At 38.8% G+C, this 20,393-nt stretch overlaps 1 protein-coding gene across 1 annotated transcript in view; it reads right to left on the bottom strand.

Annotated features, from left to right (window-relative positions):
* Positions 1-2,907: 2,907 nt before the first annotated feature.
* LOC116860692 (nuclear envelope pore membrane protein POM 121-like) overlaps positions 2,908-20,393 on the bottom strand; it is a 29,699-nt gene continuing 12,213 nt past the window's right edge. The window contains exon 3 of the mRNA XM_032846864.1: positions 2,908-3,075. Within this exon, the coding sequence (XP_032702755.1) occupies positions 3,072-3,075 (4 nt within the window). The 3' untranslated portion in view covers positions 2,908-3,071. The remainder of the gene's footprint in view (positions 3,076-20,393) is intronic.

Below are 20,393 nucleotides of genomic sequence, written 5' to 3' on the forward strand. Positions count from 1 at the left end.
CTTCTGGGAGAGCACCTCAGACTGGGAGCTCCGCTTTCGCTATAGCAGGAAATTCCCCAACTACAGTTCAGTGAGCACAGAGGTGGTGCCCCCAGGAATCGCCCCCAGGTGGTCAGTGTGTATGCAAATGAGCTCGGAACCGGCCTGCCAGATTGGTGCCTCTCAGTCCCCATGTCCAGCGGGAGAGGAGCTCCCGCAGGCAGACCGGTGGCTCCAGATTGAATGAGGACCCAGCTTGGGGCGCTCTGCCAGCCACCTTCCTTCCTTCTGTGTCTGTCCCATTCCTCTCTCCTGTAATCCCCATTAGCGCTCTCTGAGTCCCCTTCCATGCTCCCTTTGGTTTCTTTCCAGCTTTGCCTGTTCTGCACCCTCTGCCCCCCACCCTCCCATTCTTAGTTGCCAAATTCTCCCATCTTGGCTTTCCCACCCCCAATGAAACACATCTGCCCCAATGTTTAGGAAACAGGGCAGCAGACAGCACCCCCAGACCTGGATATTTCCAACTCACATTGCGGAGATCACGGGGTGTAATATCAGTGAGCGCTTCCTGGCCTGGGTGACCAGGACACCATCACTCTCCCTTAATGATCCCACAGTCTGTACCAGTCTGACGCTCTTCTAGGCCCACTCATTTCCAGAGGGGGGGCGGCCCTGGGATGCTCTGAGAACGTTAGCATGTTCTCTTCCCAAGTCTGCTTCTCCTCTTCCAAAGCAGACCAGAGGGATAGGAGGGAGCAGAGTCCTGGGCACCTCCAGGCCTTTCAGGTTTAGGAATGAATGAGTGCGATCTGTTTCCCCAGCCAGCTCCCTTGGTCAATGGCTATTTCAAATGCGAAGATGTTGGAAGTGATAAATCCTATATCTGGTTGGTGATGAGGAAAAATGGGTCCTTTCACACATCACAGGAGGAAACATTTTCAGACCCTTGAAAACAATTTGACAACGCCTCATAGCATTAGAATATATCCTTGGGCCCTCTAATCTCATTTCTGGATATCTATTCTGAAGAAATAACTAATTAAGATCACATACAAGAAAGTTATTGCAAAAATCCTGGTGAGGGGGTACATTGCAGTTTCTCTCCCCCCTGGATTAGCACCATTAGGGTTGGTAGGATTAGGGTGTGGGGATTAGGGTTCTGGTGAGGACCTTAATGTTAGGATTGGAGTTAGGGCCTTAAATTTAAGACCTGAAGGTTAGGACTTGGGTTGGTCCTTTAGGTTTAAGGTGACCCTCAGGATTAGGGTCTTAAAAGGAAAGAGCTAGATCCCTATTAACTGATTCGTGCAGATCTCTTAGGTGTGTTGAGAGGCAGAGAAATATATATATTATAATCCCATTTTTGTAAAACAGGTGGTGACCAACTTTTTCTGTGTGCCATTTATGTATATACATATACATTCATTTGAGAATGTTAACATTGGATAAATGCAGGGGAAGAAGGGGGGAAAGAAGATTTTTTTTTTTGAAAGCTGCATTATAAAAGAAGGCATACCTACCTCTTTTGACACCACTGACTTAACAGGGAAATAAGCACTGGTCTACCATATTATACCCACCCACTTGTCCATGGACCCCTTGGTTTATAAGATGTGGGGTAGCCACATCCTTCAGGAAAGATCCAGGCCCTGCCTTTCAGGCAAAATGCAGCATCTCAGATAATAAACCTAAGGCCTCCGGGAGAGTGTCTCACCTGCAGAAGCCAGAGCATTGTGTTTTTTCAGGAGACCATTCAGAAGTGGAAGCAGGGGATACTCCTGCCTCAGGTCAGCCTCTGCCCCTCCAGGAACCCAGGATCTCTCAAGCTGTGCTAGACACTGCCCTTTGCACATAAGCCATGTGGCATTTGGCATGTCCTCTGAATCATCCATTATATCTGGAGGCCCTGAGCTGAGGGCCAGCCTGTTGTGTATCTATTTGATCACTGCTAGGGGAAGGACCAGGAGTTCTGGACACAGTCAACTTTCCCAGTCCCCTGGTACAGCCACACCCTGGGACTCAGCACCGGTTGTAGTAAACAAATGCAGTAAGGGTCTTACTGTGCCTGCACATGTCTGTCATTCCACAGTGAACAGCCCAAGAGATCTGCTATGGGACCTCCCCCTCCTTAATACCCTCGAAAGGCACTTGCGGGATCATTCCTCTCTCTAACACTAAGCTCTCCTCCTGGCAGATCTGTCTCTGTCCAGTCTAGAACAATGTAGCCCTCCTCTGGCACTGCCTTCACAGAGCCCTCTGTTCTGGGTTGATGGCACATCTTGCCTCAACCAACCCCTTGTCCTTCAGGAATTACCTCTGATTCAGGTCTCAGGCACCTTGTTCTCCTTCATTTTGAACTGCTGAAGCTCTTCCCTGTGTCTCTCATTATCCTCGAGCAGGAAACCAAGTTTGATTCAAAAAAAGCTAGCAATGGAGAAGATGAGTGGCTGGGAGTGGGACAATGGGATAAGAAGACAAGGGAAATTTGGAGGAGGGGACACAGGCAAGAGAGGAGGAGGGTGTCTGGGGTCAAAAGATTCTCTTTCCTCAACTCAGTCCCACATACTGATCTGAGCACCTATGGAGATGCTGATGGTGTTACTGAAGAGAGATTTTATGATGCTCTGGACATAAAAGCAGATGCTTCCATGTCATGACACAGACAGTAGATCTAGGGGGAGGAAGCAGTGCTTCCTGTGGGCTCTACATGAAGGCCAGCACCTCTGTTGGCACCTTGAAGAATGAGAAGTTGAGAAGCATCTATCTGGTCAGCCTCGGCCAATACATGAACATTCCCATGACAGCCAAGGGGAATGGGAGGATTTTCTAAGGGAGTGTGGGGCCGCAGATATGGCCGGCAGAGGAGGAAGAAGTCATAGGGGATAAAATGTACCAAACACAAGTAAAAGGCACATACCACAGTTAGCACTTTAGATGATTATCTTATTTAAGTATCAAAATGACCCTACATGGAATGTAATATTGCACTACAAGCACAGAGTAAAGCCTAGACACTCAGATTTGAGGGTTAGCTCATATGCAGAAGAGTCATGATGTCATGGTCCTCAAGTTTGCTCTGGATCTTAGCTCCATCATCTATAAAAGACAAAAATAATAGTGAACCACATGAGGAATAAAAAGGATAATAATGGCAAAGCACTTGACATCATGGAAGACTTATAGAAGCATTCTGTAACTCTTACTTATGATTATCCCTCTTTTATCTTTAAGGAAACAGGATCAGTAACTTACCCAACACATACGAGTCCACATTTCGATTACTGACTATGACACCAGAACACAAAATCTTGTCCATGGGAAAGTACTTGCCCAAAGACTCAAAACTTATAGTGTCTTCAAATAACCATGCCCTAATATCAGTGTGGGATATCAGGGGATATATCAGTGGGATATATCAGTGAGATATATCAGTGGGATGTATCAGGGGATATATGTATCAGCCTAAAAACTTTATACCTATCTATATTTCAAAAGTAAGGACTAAAAAAGTCATTGAAGAGGGGCGCCTGGGTGGCTCAGTGGGTTAAAGCCTCTGCCCGGGGTCCTGCTTCCCCCTCTCTCTCTGCCTACTTGTGGTCTCTGTCTGTCAAATAAATAAATAAAGTCTTTGGGGAAAAAAAAGTCATTGAAGATACAAAATAATCAAGAGAACTTACTCCCATACAGCCTCACTGCAGAAATTATTGAAGAATAATTTCAGCAAGAACAAAGGTGAACCTAGAGAACAGACCAGGAATACAGGAAAAAATGATCCCCCAAATGTTTATGTAATATAATTAGTTTCTTTACTCATTTAAAAAGCAGATGGGAATAGTTGAGGGGTATTGGGACTGTGCTAGGACCCTTGAGAAGAGGATACAAGTATGGGATAAATGAGACTTTTGTCAGAAAATGTAAAATTAAACTGATTTGGGGATAGGACTTCCAGAGTGTCAGAGTGAGGTGATCAGCAAAGCCTGTCCTCAAAGGCAGTGTTAGAGACACCAGCACCATAACAAGACGATATAAACTTACTATTTCCTGCTTCTCCCTTCTAGTGCAACAAAATACCTCAGAAATTATTATTGCAGACAACGGTAAAAAGACACTCTAAAGTCTGGAAAAATAAAAGTGAACTGACTAAGAACCTCATGATTTGAGGAGTGACATGTGGTGAGTTCCCTCTGTGTGTGTGTGTGTGTGTGTGTGTGTGTGTGTGTGTGTGTGTGTTTAATCTCTCATATATATCCAGGACTTAGTGTCAGAGAGGCTTGGAACATGGAACTACCAATGGGTGTATACAAAACCATAACAATAACAAAATCCTGCTTTCACTGGCAAAAGGACAAGAAAGGAGAATCCCAACAGAAACTGAGGAAATTCAACCCTCACTCCACAACTGAGTCATCAGAAAGCAGCCTCATCTGCCCATGGCGGCAACAGCAGCAAAGCCCTAGGTCTCCCTACCCTTTCTTTACCCATGACATAAGTAGACCCAAAAGAAATGGCCTCTGACCCAATCCCCCTCTTCAACAGAAGGTGACCCAAGGACACCAAATAACCCAGTTGAACACACCTTGTCCCCACAGACAACACCAGCGGGAACTGAACAGGAGTCCCTGGAGCCCCAGAAGAATGAAGCAGATCAGAACAGCATTGCAAGACTGAAGTTATACTGTCAAGCTCACGAAAAATAGGCTGGAATCTAAAGGCTAACCTTAAACAGCAAAACCACCTGCTAAACAGAAGACTAAAATAGGGTAAAGAATCTCAACATCATGACAAAAACACTGAGGACATAACAGAAAAATCATTCCTCATACCAAAAACCAGTGAAACCGCAATTTGATTAAGAAAAGACAACTGGCTGACACCAATACCAAGACAAGTAATATGGATTGTCAGACAAGGATTTCGTTGGGTTGGTTTGTGTGTGGGTTTTTTTTAAGATTTTATTTATTTATTTGACAAAGTGAGAGAGAGTGCACAAGCAAGGGAGCAGCAGAGGGAGAGGGAGAAGCAGGGTGCAGGGAGCCAGATGCTGGGCTCAGTCTCAGGATTCTGGGATTATGACCTGAGCTGAAGGCAGATGTTCAACCAACTAAGGCACCCAGCAACCCCAGTGGACAAGGATTTTAAAGCAGTTGGCATAAATATGCTTCAATAATCAATTACAAATTCTCTCTTGAAACAAATAAAAAAATAAAATTTTAAAGAATGAAAGAGAACTTATAAAGAACAAAATGGGAAAAAAGAACCAAGTGGAGATTGTACAACTGAAATGCGATAAAATTTTAAAACTTGCTAGATAGACTTGCTAGTAAGTGAAGATGACAGAGAACAGCATCAATGAACATGAAAACAAATCAGTAGAATTTACCCAGTCTGAGCAAAGAGAACATAGTTGACAAAAACAAATAAACAAACAAAGGACCGTCAGGAACTTAAAAAACTATAGAAAAAGGAGGTCTAGCATTCACAGAACTCATATTAGGAGAGCCCCAGAAGTAGGAGAGGACAAAGTGTGGATATGAATATGTATTGGAAGAAATAATGGCAGAAAAGCCCATTGGCAAATCTGGCAAAAGAGAGAAACTTACAGATTCAAGAAGCTGAGCAAATCCCAAAATCCATGCCAACACACAACATAATTAAACTTCTAAAAGCTAACAAACTTGTGAAAACTAACAAGGAAACAATTTTTAAAAAGCCAGAGAGAAGTAAGATATTGCATAGGAAGGAGGGCCAATTTGAATGACAACAGATTTCTCATCTAAAACAATGGAGTCCAAAAAGAAATGGCACATTTTTCAAGTGCTGAAAGCAAAAAACTGTCAGTTTTTAATCCCATTTCCTTCCTTCAGGAATGAATGGGAAATAATAATGATATTCTAAGACAAAAGAAAACTAAGAGAATTTATTGTTAACAGAGAGGAAGATCTCCAAATAGAAAGAAAATAGTAACAGAGAGAGGTTGAGAACTTCAGAAAAGAAATAGAATGGGTAAAAATAGAAGTGAATATAATGCACAATCCTTTACCTCATGAGTTTCTTTAATCACATTTTATGGTTGAAGCAAACGTAACATCATCTAATCTGGTGCTCGATGTATATAGTGGAAATACTTGTATTTTAAAAATGTGGAGAAGGTAAGTCAAGTTTCTACATTTCACTTAAAATGGTAAGACATCAACACCGGTAGGCTGTGGTTGCACATGTATAAGATTATACCAAGCAACTACTAAGAAAACTACAGAAAAAGTAATATGCTGAAGAACATTATAAACAAATCAAAATTGAACTCTAAATGCTCAGGTAACTCACAGAATGGAAGGGGAAAAAAACAGAAGAATGAGAAATATACGGGGCAGACAACAAATAAGAAAATGACAGAAGCATGCCCTGTTATACCAATAATTACTTTAAATGCCTATGGTCTGAATACACAAATTGAAAAGCTTGGCAGACCTGAGTATATGCTGCCTGCAAAAGCTCACTTCAAACATAATGATATAAATGATATAAATAGGCTGAAAGTAAAAAAAAAAAAAAAAAAAAAAAAAAAGCATGCAAACATTTTTTCCACAGGAAAGGCTGTATTAATATCAGATAAAGTAGGCATTATCTGTTAGTAGGGACAAAGAGGTACATTACATAATAACAAAAGGATCTATCCACTAAGAGGTATGTTACATAATAACAAAAGGATCTATCCACAAGGAGGTACCTTACATAATAACAAAAGGATCTATCCAATAAGAAGATACAACAACTCTAAATGTGTATGTGCCAAACAATAAAGCTTCAGAGTACATGAAATAAAAATCTGAAAGTTGAAAGGAGAAATAGACAAAGCCATTTATGGGGACTTTGGTCCTCATTTATCAATTGATAAAATTAACACAGAAAATCAGCAAAATGGAACTCAGCAATGCTATCAAAAAAAGAATTTGATTGACATTTATAGAACTTCCAAGACAGTAAAACACACATTCTTTTCTGACATCCTTAATCTAGGGTCCTAAAACAAGGCTTAACAAATTTAAAAGGGTAGAAATCATAGAGTGTCCTCTGACCATAATAGATGAGAACAAGAAATCAAATACAGAATGACAGCCAAAAAAAACAAACAAACAAAAAAAAAAACCTCCGAATATTTGAAAATCAGGCAACATACTTCTAAATAATGCGTGCATCAAAGAGGGAGTGCCACAAAAAATAAAACTGAAAACACAAGGTACCAAAATTTGTGGCATGCAGCTAACACAGAGCTCAGAGAGGTACTTAAAGCAATAAATGTTTATATTAGAAAACAAAACTCAGTAGAACTCAATAATCTAAGTTCCTGTCTCCAGAAATTAGAGAAAGAACAAAAATTAAAGACCAAGCAAACAAAGGGAATGAATAAAAATAAAAGCAGCAGTCAATGAAATTGAAACAGGAAAAGAGATAAAATTAATTAAACAAAACTTAGTTTTCTGAAAAAAAAATCAACAAATGTTATCAAGATTGATATAAGGAATTAACCAATTGTCAGTAATTAAAGAAAATATCACAACAGATCTTGCAGCCATAAAAAGAATAATGAGGGAATACTATGAACAAATTTATGCTCATAAATTTGACAACTTAAAGGAATGGAGCAATTCTTCAAAACCACAAACTGAATTAAGCCAAGATGAAGTAGATAACATGACTATTCCTAAAACAACTAAAAAATTGGATCTGTAACTATAAGTCTCCCCAAGAGAAATCCTTGAGCCCAGATAGTTTCAATGGAGTATTTTACCAAATATTTGAGGAAGAATTAATCCCAATTTTGTACAATATTATCCATAAAATATAAGAAGGGAATATTTTTCAAATTGTTTTTTACAGCCAGTGTTGTGAGTGTGATACCAAAATCAGATAAATACAGTACATAAAAGACCAAATCTCTCATGGATGTAGGTACAAAAATCTTTAACAAAATTATAGCAAATCAAATCCAACAATGTATACAAATAATAATACATCATGAAGGGACAGCTGGGTGGCTCAGTCAGTTAAGCCACTGCCTTAGGCTCAGGCCATGATCCCATGGTCCTGGAATCGAGCCCCGCATTGGGCTCCTTGCTCTGCAGGGAGTCTGCTTCTCTATCTGCCTCTGCCTGCCTCTCTGCCTGCTTGTGTATGTTCTCTCTCTCTCTCTCTCTCTCTCTCTGATAAATAAATAAATAAATAAATAAATAAATCTTTAATAATAATAATAATACATCATGAAGAAGTGGAATTCAATTTATTCCAGGAATGCAAGACTGGTTCATTATTCTAACACCAATCAATATAATCCACCATATCTACACAGGCCAAAGAAAAAGCTTGTATGATCATATTGGTTGGCACAAAAAAGTACTTAACAAAATTCAACAGCCATATTCCTGATTAAAAAAAATCTTACTACAGTAGGAATAGAAATGGTCATCCCCAACCTCATAAAGAATAGCTTACAAAAAAAAAAAAATCTACAACCAACATCATAATTAATGGTAAAAGGCTGAATGCTTTTCCTCGAAGATTGGGAACAAGGCAAGAATTTTGGCTCTCTTTATTATTTGACATGGAAAGTTCTAGCCACTGTAATAAGGCACTTAAAAGCAATAGAAGGGATATTGATTGAAAAGGAAAAATAAATCCATTTCCAAATGGCATGATGGTCTGTGTAGAAAATCCCAGGAGAATCTGCAAAATAAATGCCCCTAAACCAAATTATTGAGCTTGGCCTGCTCTCAAGATACTAGATAAATACACAAAGATGAATTGCATTTTTATATACTGATGATGAATAGGTAGAAACCAAAAGCAAAGCCACAATACCACTTGTAATTGCTTCGGAGAAAATGAAATCCTCAGGTATAAATCTAACAAAATATGAACAGGATCTGTGTGATAAAAATTATGAAATGCAAATGAAAGAAATCAAAGATGACCTAAGTTTTTGGAGAGACATACCACATGCAAGGACTAAAAATCTCAACATAATAAAGATGTCAGTTCTTCCTGAATTCATTTATAGGTTGTTTTGTTTGTTGGATTCTTTTAATTTTTTTTAATTCTGGTGTAGATAACATACAGTGTTATATTTGTTTCAAGTGTACAATATAGTAATTCAACAATTCCATATACTACTCAGTGCTCAGTGTGTACTCTTAAGGGCACCTGGGTGGCTCAGTCAATTAAAGCGTCCAACTCTTTTTTTTTTTTAGGAAAATCACTTTATTCATAAATCTTTGACTATTGAAAATACCATTGGCAGTCTATACTGGTTTGTGTAGTTGGATAGAATTAAGTAGTATATTTGGCAATTGGCAGTACAAAACAGTAGCCTACATTTACACAGTGCTATCTAATTAAAAACCAAAAAACCTTTCACAGAGGAATACATATTCACCTCACATGAGGCTTTCAGGTAGCTATATCCAATTTTTGGATGCCAAACTGTGGCCTGGCAGAATTAAACTGGTTTGCCCAAGGTCATTCATCTGGCAGAAGTGGATTATTTTCTGTTCCCTAGATCCAAAATCTTGTCCACCATTGCCCCGCCAGCAAGGCTCTCCAACTCTTGATTTCACCTCAATTCATGGTCAAGGTCCTGAGATGGAGCCCCACATCAGGCTCAGGGCTCAGTGTGGAGTCGGCTTAGGATTTTCTCTCTCTCCTGCTCCTTCTGGCCCTCCCACATTGGCTGTCTCCAATAAATGAATACATCTTTAAAAAATAAAAGAGAGATGTATCTCTTAATCCCTTTACCTATTTCACCCATTCTCCCACCCACATCTCTCTTATCCATTCATCTTTCTGTGGGCAATTAGGTTTTCTATGGTTTTACTATTGTAAATAATGCTGCACTAAACATAGGGATGCATGTATCCCTTTGAATTAGTGTTTTTGTAGTTCTTGGGTAAAACCCTATAATGTGATTGTTGGATCATAGGATGGTTCTGGTTTTAGTTTTTTAAGGACTCTCCATACTATTATCCACAGTGGCTGTATCAGCTTCCCACCAAGTGCATGGGGATTCCCTTTTCTGCACATCCTCACCAACACTTGTTGTTTCTTGTTTTTTACTTTAGCCATTCTGACAGGTGCAAGGTGATATCATTGTGGTTTTGATTTCCATTTCCTAGATGATGCGTGATTTCGAACATGGTTTCATGGTTTCTTGGACATCAGTACATCTTCTTTGGGGAAATGTCTTTTCATGTCTTGTGCCCATTTTTAAGTTAGATTATTTGTTTTCTGAGTGTTGGATTATATTCATTCTCTATATATTTTGAATATAATCTAACCCTTTATCAGATAAGTCATTTGTAAATATCTTCTCCCATCCCATAGGTTGTCATTTAGTTTTGTTGGTGGTTTCCTTTGCTGTATGGAATCTTTTTATTTTGATGTAGTCCCAAAAGTTCACTTTTGCTTTTATTTTCCTTGCTCAGGAGACTTATCTAAAAGGTGTCATTATGACCAATGTCAGAGAAATTATTGCCTGTGTTCTCATCAAGGATTTTTATGGTTTCAGGTCTCACATTTAAATTCTTAATCCATTCTGAGTTTGCTTTTGTGTATGGTGTCAGAAAGCCGTCCAGTTTCATTCTTCTTCATGTAGCTGTCCAGTTTTCCCAACATCTTTTGTTGAAGAGATTGTCTTTTTCCCAATGAATAGTCTTGCCTCAGTTGTTGAAGATTAATTGGCTGTAAAATTATGGGTTTACTTCTGGGCTTTCTATTTTGTTCCATTGATTTATGTGTCTATTTTTTGTGCCAGTACCACACTGTCTTGGTGACTACAGCTTTGTCATATAACTTGGAAGTATGGAATTGTGATACCTCCAATTTTGTTTTTCTTTTTCAAGATTGCTTTGGTATTCAGGGTCTTTTGTAGTTCCATACAAATTTTAGGATTGTTTGTTCTAGTTCTTTAAACAATGACAATAAGTCTGGCTACTCTGGTTTTCTTTTGACATCCGTTACCATGATGGATGGTTCTCCATCCCCTCACTTTCAATCTGCTGGTCTTTAGGTCTAAAATGAGTCTCTTATGGGCAGCATACAGATGGGTCATTTTTTTTTATCGATTATGATACGCTGTATCTTTTGATTGTAGCATTTAATCCATTTACATTTAGGGTGTAAATGAAAGATATGAACTTAGTACCATTGTATTACCTGTAAATTCACTGTTCCTGTAGATTGTCTCTGTTCCTTTCTGGTCTTTGTCACTTTGTCACTTGTCACTTTTGGTCTTTCTCTCCCACTAAAATGGTCCCCTTTAATATTTTTTGCAGGGCTGGTTTAGTGGTCATGAACGCCTTTAATTTTTGTCTGGGAACTTCTTTATCTCTCCTTCTGTCCTGAATGAAAGGATAGAGTATTCTTGGTTGCTTATTTTTCCTCTTCAGCATGTTGAATATATCATGCCACTTCTATCTGGCCTGCCAAGTTTCTGTGGAGAGATCTACCACTAATCTTATTTGTCTTCCCTTATAATTTAGGGATTTCTTTTGTCTTGCTGCTTTTAGGACTTTTTCCTTATCTCTATATTTTACAAATTTTACTATGATATGTCTTCATATTGGCCTGCTCTTGTCGATTTTGATGGGAATTCTCTGTGTCTCCCAGATCTGATGTCTGCGTCCTCCCCAAGATAAGGCAAGTTTTTTAGCTATAATTTGCTCAAATAATGCTTCTGCCCCTTTTCCCCTCTCTTCTCCTTCTGGGACTCCTATGATAGGAATGTTATGCTTTATGGAGTTGCTGAGTTCCATAAATCTACATTTGTGATCCAATATTTTTCCTCTTCTTTTAAGCTTCATTGTTTTCCAAATTTTATCTTCTATATCACTTATTCATATTCTGTTTCTTCCATCCATGTATCCCTACATCCCGCTGTTTCACATTTCAGTTACAGCATTTTTTATTTTGGCCTAACTAATTTCTGGGTCTCTTATCTCTGTGGTAAGCAACTCCCTTGTCACTATGCTTTTCTCAAACCCAGCCAATATCCTTATGATTGTTGTTTTAAAATCTGGATCAGGCATATTACTTATATCTGTTCAATTAGATTCCTGGCCTTGACCCTTTCTTGTTTTCTTTTGGGATAAATTCTTCCATCTTGGCATTTTGTCTAGGTTTCTGTTCCCTTCTTTGTGTTAGGAAAGCCTGTTATATTTCTTGCTCAAGAGAATAATGGCTTTTTAAGGAGAGGTCATATACTGTCCAGGGCATAGTTCTTTGGGAAGTGTTTCTGATATATTCTATGTGCACTCTGCTACTATGTTTTGCCTGCTCTTTCCCTCAGGTCAACCCTCTGCAGAGTTTCTCCTTGCCTAGAGTGGGGAGTTTTGGGACCTTGTGATGAGTTTTAACTAGGTGTGCTCTGGTCTGCTTAAGAGAGATCTGATGCTAGTTCCACTAAAGCTAAAGCTTTATAGCACTCTATGGTCAGTAGACTTGGTGCATGCAGAGGGTTTGTACTGGTCTTCTGGGGGAGGGGACCTCTGCTCTGGTTCCCAGGCAAACTTACCCTAGTAAAGAAGTACCTGCTGAATACAGGAGGACATGGCTTTGTGTAAGAGGCTCAGATCTCCATTGTTGGTGCTGTCCTGCTCACTGAAGTCAGTCCATGCTGATGGAGAGGGGAGAAAAAAATGGTACCAGCCCTTTCCTTGTCCCCAGAGAGGGGAATTTGCTCCTGTTGATGTCCAGAAGCCCTAGCAGAAGAGCAAACAATCTCCCCTCATATGTCCCAGGCATCCCTCAGATACCTGTTTTCACCAGATGAGTTTTAAAACTCTAAATTTTAGGGACTTATTGTGGCACAGACCCACACCAGTCCTCTGGGAAAAAGTCTTGCCACTCTGGGGTTAGGGCAGGTTTGTCCCAAAAGGGCCATTGCACCAACACACTGGAGCTTGGAGTTTAGAGCAAAGCACAGCAAAAAACCAATGTCCAGGTTAGCCACCCTGAGCTGGTATCTCTGCCCCAGTGCTAAGGGGTGGGAGAGTTCAATGTCACCTGCCAATTCAATGACACCTCTCCCAGGTGCACTCCAAGAACAGGGAACTCTCTCTCCCAGTGTGTCCCAGGGGATCCCCAGATCTGCTTCTGGGTCTCTACCCTCCTTTTCCACAAGAGCACTGCAGCAGCCACCAGATTCAGCCAGGGTATGGATCTCTAAAACCAGTCTTTGAGCTCTGCTCATGGTAAAAACTCATAATAATCAGCCCCACTCCTTTTCCCAATTGGTGGCACTGGGAAATTATTTTCCTTGTGTAATCTTTATGTGCTCCTCTCTCTCTTCTTTCTCACCTCTCTCTGTGATCAGGGCTCCCTCCCCTCCACAGCACCCACAGGCCTTTTCTTCCCCAAATCATGTCTTCATACATCCTACCTTCCATGGTGTGGCCTTCTCTCTCCCTCTAGGTGTGCAGTTTGCTCTGTCAACCCTCAGATCAATTTCTTGGTTGTTCAGAATGATTTTATCATTATCCAGCTGTGTTCCAGGGATGATACAAGCATAGGGTCCTGCTACTACTCTGCCATCTTAGCTCTTCTCATGAAGAAACTTATTTATAAATGTTTATAGCAGCTTTATTCCTGATAACCTTAAACTGGAAACTAACCAAAGATTTTTCCTTTTTTCAATTTTTATTTATTTTTTAAATTTCTTTCCAGTGTTCCAGAATTCATTGTTTATGCACCACACCCAGTGCTCCATGCAATACGTGCCCTCCATAATACCCACCACCAGGCTCACCCAATCTTCCACCCCCCACCCCTCCAAAACCTTCAGATTATTTTTCAGAGTCCACAGTCTCTCATGGTTCGTCTCCCCCTCCAATTTCCCCCAACTCCCTTCTCCTCTCCATCTCCCCATGTCCTCCATGTTATTTCTTATGCTCCACAAATAAATGAAACCATAGGATAATTGTCTCTCTCTGCTTGACTTATTTCACTCAGCATAATCTTTTCCAGTCCTGTCCATGTTGATACAAATGTTGGGTATTCATCCTTTCTGATGGAGGCACAATACTCCATAGTATATATGGACCACATCTTCCTTGTCCATTGAAGGGCATCTTGGTTCTTTCCACAGTTTGGCGACCGTGGACATTGCTGCTATGAACATTGGGGTACAGATGGCCCTTCTTTTCACTACATCTGTATCTTTGGGGTAAATACCCATAGTGCAATTGCAGGGTAATAGAGAAGCTCTATTTTTAATTTCCGAAGGAATCTCCACACTGTTTTCCAAAGTGGCTGCACCAACTTGCATTCCCACCAACAGTGTAAGAGAGTTCCCCTTTCTCCACATTCTCTCCAACACACGTTGTTTACTGTCTTGTTAATTTTGGCCATTCTAATTGGTGTAAGGTGGTATCTCAATGTGGTTTTGATTTGAATCTCCCTGATGTTCATGTCTTCTGCCCATTTTTTGACATGATTATCTCTTTTGTGTGTATCGAGTTTGAGGAGTTCTTTATAGATCCTGGGTATAAGCCCTTTGTCTGTATTGTCATTTGTGAATATTTTCTCCCATTCCATGGGTTGCTTCTTTGTTTTACTGACTGTTTCCTTTGCTGTGCAGAAGCTTTTGATCTTGACAAAGTCTCAAAAATTCATTTTCACTTTTGTTCCTTTGCCTTTGGAGACATATCTTGAAAGAAGTTGCTGTGGCCGATGTTGGAGAGGTTACTGCCTATGTTATCCTCTAGGATTCTGATGGATTCCTGCCTCACATTGAGGTCTTTTATCCATTTCAAGCTTATCTTTGTGTATGGTGTAAGAGAATGGTTGAGTTTCATTCTTCTACAGATAGCTGTCCAGTTTTCCCAGCACCATTTATTGAAGAGACTGTCTTTTTTCCACTATATATTTATTCTTGCTTTGTCAAAGATTATTTGACCATAGAGTTGAGGGTCCATATGTGGGCTCTCTACTGTTTCACTGGTCTATGTGTCTGTTTTTATGCTGGTAGCATGCTGTCTTGGTGATCACAGCTTTGTAGTTAAGCTTGAAATCAGGTAACGTGATGCCCCCAGTTTTGTCTTTCTTTTTCAACATTTCCTTAGCAATTTGGGCTTTCTTCTGGTTCCATACAAATTTTAGGATTGTTTGCTCCAGCTCTTTGAAAAATGCCAGTTGAATTTTGATTGGAATGGCATTGAAAGTATAGATTGCTCTAGGCAGTATAGACATTTTCACAATGTTTATTCTTCCAATCCATGAGCATGGAATGGTCTTCCATCTTTTTGTGCCTTCTTCAATTTCTTTCATGAGTGTTCTGTAGCTCCTCGAGTACAGATCCTTTACCTCTTTTACCCAAAGATTTTTCAATGAGTGAATAGTCAAACTGTGGTACATCCATAAAATGGAATATGATTTAGCAGTAAAAAGGAATGACTATTGATATACACAATTTGAATAAACCTCAAGAAATTATGCTAAGTGAATAAAGCCAGTCTCTAAGAGATATCGTGATATGACTTATAAGAAACATATATTTGATCTTTGTCTTACTTCTGGCAAAATGTTCCTAAAATCCTTGGGTTTCCTAAGTAAAAACAGTAATGGGAGCATCTTTTGTTATGTTTTGTCTTTTGTCTTCAGTTCCTGAAATAGCATCAGGGCAATAAAGGTGAAAGGAATGTTTTGTTATTTGTAACAAGCCCCTTCCCACCACACCTTAGTATGTTAAGGAAGTGACTTTTGGAAAGCTCTTAAGTAATCTAAGAGTAGAGGCTGGCTGCCAGGGTATTAGAACTTTCATCTTCATCCCCTGACCATTAGGGAGGGGAGAGGGGCTAGAGACTGAGTTCAATCACTAATGGTCAATGATTTACTCAATTATTCCAATGCAATGAAGTCTCCATTAAAAATCCAAGAGGGCATGATTTGGAGAGTTTCCAATTTGGTGAACACGTCATATGCCTGGAAGGTGGCACATGCTAGGGGGACAGAAGCTACTGCACTCAGGACCTATCTGGAGCCAACCCTATATACTTCTTCATCTAAATGTTCATCCATATCCTTTATCCTTTAAAACAAAGTGGTAAAAATGAGTAAATGTTTCCCTGAGATCTGTGAGCCACTCTACCAAATTAATTGAACTTGGGGAGGGGGTCAGTAACAATTTGGACTTGTGAATGGATTCTGAAGTGGGGACAGTCTTGTGATACTAAACTTTTAATCCGTGGGCTCTAATCCTATCTCCAGGTAGCTAGTGTAATAATTGAGTTAATAGTTTGGTGGTGCTGGTGTATCAGAGATACATAGTGCATGACTCCACTTATCTAACATTTGGAAATAACAATTATACAAATGGAGAACAGATCAGTGGTTTACAGGGGTTAGGGATGAAGTGGGGTGACATTAAGGTGTAGCACGATAGTCTTGTGGTAATGGTGCAGTTTGTATGTTAGATGTGCCGTTTACATAAAGATCACGTGTTATAACTGCATAAACCTATATATATACACACACAACTAATTCATGTATAATTGGTGAAATATCAAAAGCTTTGTGGATTGTACCAATGTCAATTTCCTATTTTTTTATATTGTGGTATAGTTATTTACAACACTAACACTGGGTGAAAAGTACACAGGATCTCCCCATACATTTCCTGTAGTATATTAGTTAAAAATCAAAAAATTATTTAAAGATTTTATTTATTTGTGAGAGAGAGCACAAGCAGGGAAAGTAACATTCAGAGGGAGAGGGAGGAGCCCAATGTGGGGCTCAATCCCAGGACCCTGGGTTCATGACCTGAGCCAAAGGCAGACACTTAACTGACTGAGTCACCCAGGTGCCCCTTAAATTTTATTTTTATATAATTTTTTATCTGCAGGAAATCAGGGAGCAAAGTATCCTTCAGCCAGCTTCCCTCAATGACAATATCTTCTATAACTACAGTACAACATAAAAACAAGGAAAATTTTATTGGTACAATCTAGAGTTTATTCAGATTTCACTATTTTACATGAATTTGTGTTTACTTCTATGCAGTTCTATTACATGCAGATTTGTGTAACCACCACAGCAATATACAGAACTAATCTATCACCAAAAGCCTCCCTTGTGACATCTCTTCATAGCCATATATATCCACTCCCCCCCCATCATGCCTAACCCTTGTCAACTACTAATCTGTTCTCTTATTTCTATACTTTTGTTATTTCAAGAATGTTACATAAATGGAATCATATGTTATGTAACCTTTGGGTATTGGTTTTATTCTCTCATCATAATTCTCTTGAGGTCTATCTACATTGTGCATATCAATAGTTCATTTCTTCTTCTTGATGAATGGTATTTCATAGTATGGCTGTACATAGTTCTTTAACTATTCACTATTGGTAGTTTCCAGTTTGGGAATATCAGGAATAAATCTGCTATAAACATTGATGAACAAGCTTCCCCATGGAAATGAGTTTTCATTTCTTTGTGACAAATGCCCACAAGTGCAATTGCTCAGTCAAATGGTAAGTCCACTTTTGGTTTTCAAAAGAACTGCCAAACTGTTTTCTGGAGTGGCTGTATCATGTTTTTGCATTTTTAATTTAAATTCTTGTTAGTTAGCATATATGGTAAGATTGGTTTTAGGTGTAGAATTTAGTAATTCCTCACTTGCATATAACACCCAGTTCTCATCACAACAAATGCCCTCCTTAATACCAGGGTGGCTGTATCATTTTGCATTTTGACTAGCAATGTATGAATGACCTAGTTTCTCTGCATCCTCACCAGCATTTGATATCATCACTACTTACTTTAGGCATTCTGATAGGTGTGTAGTGATAGATCATTGTGGTTTTAATTTGCATTTCCCTACTAGCTAAAGACATGAAACGTCTTTTTATGTGTTTATTTGCCATCTGCATGTCCTTACGTAGGTACTTGAAAATTTAAGATGTATATTGCAATTCTTAGAGCAACCACTATGAAAATAACTTTAAAAAAATAGTAAAAAGTAAAGGGGGAAGAGAGATTAAAGTGATGCACTAAAAAAAAAAAATCTATTTAACATAAACAAAGGTAGTAAAGGAGGAACAGGGAAGCAAAAAACAAAAACAAAACAAAAAACATAAATGAGACAATAGAAAATAAGATGCAAAATGGAAAAAGTAAATCCAACCATGACAATAATTATAATAAATGTGAATAGATTAAAATGCCCAAATAAAAGGGCAGAGCCTGGATTTTTAAAAGCAATACTGAATTATATGCTGACTCTAAGAGATACAGTTTAGATTCAGATACACAAATAAGTGAAAATTAAGAGAATGGAAAAAGATATTAATTGCAAACAATATCCATGAAAGAGCTGTAGTAACTGTAGCAATATATGACAAAGCTGACCTTAAGGCTAAAAATATTACCAGGGAGAAAGAGGTGGGGCACATGGATGGATCAGTCAGTTGAGCATCCAACTCTTGGCTTGGGCTCAGGTCATGATCTCATTGGTCCTGAGACTGAGCCCCATGACAGGCTCTGCACTCAGTGGAGAGTCTACTTGAAGATTCTCTCCCTCTGCCCTTCCCCCCATTTACGTGCATATGCTCTCTCTAAAATAAATTAATAAATCTTAAAAAAAAAAAAACAAGGAAGAAAGAGGGACATTTCATAGTGAAAATAGACAATAAGACAACTACAGTTAAGTATCATAAAACTCCATTCTCAATAGCTGATAGAAAATTTGGACAGGAAATTAGTAAGAATCAAAAGACTTCAACAGCACTGTCCAAAAACTTGACTTGACATTGATTGAACACTGCCCCCAATAGCAGAATATACCTTTTTTTTAAGGACCTGTGGAACATTTTCCAAAATAGAGCATATGGTTGCCCATAAAAATGTCTCAACAAATATAAAAGGATTTAAATCATTAAATGTAGGCTTAAGGCCACAGTAGAATATAATTATAAATCAAAACCAGAAAGAAATGTGTAAAACTCTTCAAATATTTGGAAATTCAAGAACATACTTATAAACTATGGGTCAAAGAAAAAATCAAAAGAAAAATTAGAACATATATTGAACTGAGTGTCATCCAAACATAGAATCAACATTTTTCTAGTGCCAATAAAGGGGGAATTTGTAGCTTAAAATACCTAAATTAGAAAGGAGAAAGGTCTCAAATCCCTAATCTTCCATCTTAAGAAACTTGTAAAGAAGTAACTTGTAAAGGAGAGCAAACCCAAAGGAAGCAGAAAGAATTAAATAATAAATATTGGAAACTAAATTAACAAGTATAGAAAACAGCAAAATGGCAGAAGCAGCAAAAACCATGAAATTTTATTTCTTTAAAAAATCAACACAATTGATCAACCTTTAACCACACTGACCAGAAGGAAAGCAAGAATGTAGAATGGGAGACATTCAGATGGAGATACAGAGAAAAGGCACAAAGTTAGAAATGGAAGAGAGGGTATCGTTTTCTACCTTAAGGATAGTTATTAGGATGATAAGGAAATATGAATAATTTTATGCCAACACATTAGACAACTAATATGAAATGGGAAGATTCCCAGAAAGATGCCAACTATAGAAAATGATTCAGGAAGAATTAGAAAACCTTAGTGGACTTACAAAATATTGAATTAGTATTTTAAGTCTTCCCACAAATAGAAGAACAGACCCACATGGCTTCATTGGTAAACCCTCTCAAGCATTTCAAGCAGAAATTATAACAATTGTACAAATCCTCCCAGGTACAACAGGAGGGAACCCTTCCCAACTCATTCTATGTGGGTAGTATTATTCTGATACCAAAACCAGACAAAAACAACACAAGGAAGTAAAATTTCAGACCAATGTCTCTCATGAACACAGACACAGAAATTCTCAATAAGAGGCACCTGGATGGCTCAGTTGGTTGAGCCTCTGACTCTTGGTTTCAGCTCAGGTCATGATCTCAGGGTCATGAGATTGAGTCAGGCTCCACACACAATGTGGAATCTGCTGGAGAGTCTCTCACTCTTCCTCTTCTCTCTCCCCGTCTGTTCCTTGTCCCTGCTCTTGCTCTCTCTCTAAAAAAATGAATAAATAAAAAATCTTTTTTTTAAAAAAAGGTACTCAACAAAATACAAGCAAAGTGTATATCAAAAGAATGAGTTTTCCTGCTTGCAAATTAAAATCAACTAGACTGTTGGAGGAACCCCAAGTGGAATGCAGATTGTGAGAAATGAATCTTGGTGTGGTACAAATGGATCACATAACCTCACTGAAAGGAAGCTGAAAGCTGAACCCAGTGATTTTTAAAAGCAATGTTTTAGTTAAAGCAGTGGGTACTCTAAGGTTAAATAGAAATAATTGTACACAAACAATAATAATGAGTTGCCCACAGGGTTGGCAATTCCAAAACTACATGTATT

The sequence above is a fragment of the Lontra canadensis genome, unplaced genomic scaffold (assembly GCF_010015895.1).
Source record: "Lontra canadensis isolate GAN:19392208 unplaced genomic scaffold, GSC_riverotter_1.0 scaffold181, whole genome shotgun sequence".
Classification (NCBI taxonomy): Eukaryota; Metazoa; Chordata; class Mammalia; order Carnivora; family Mustelidae; genus Lontra; species Lontra canadensis.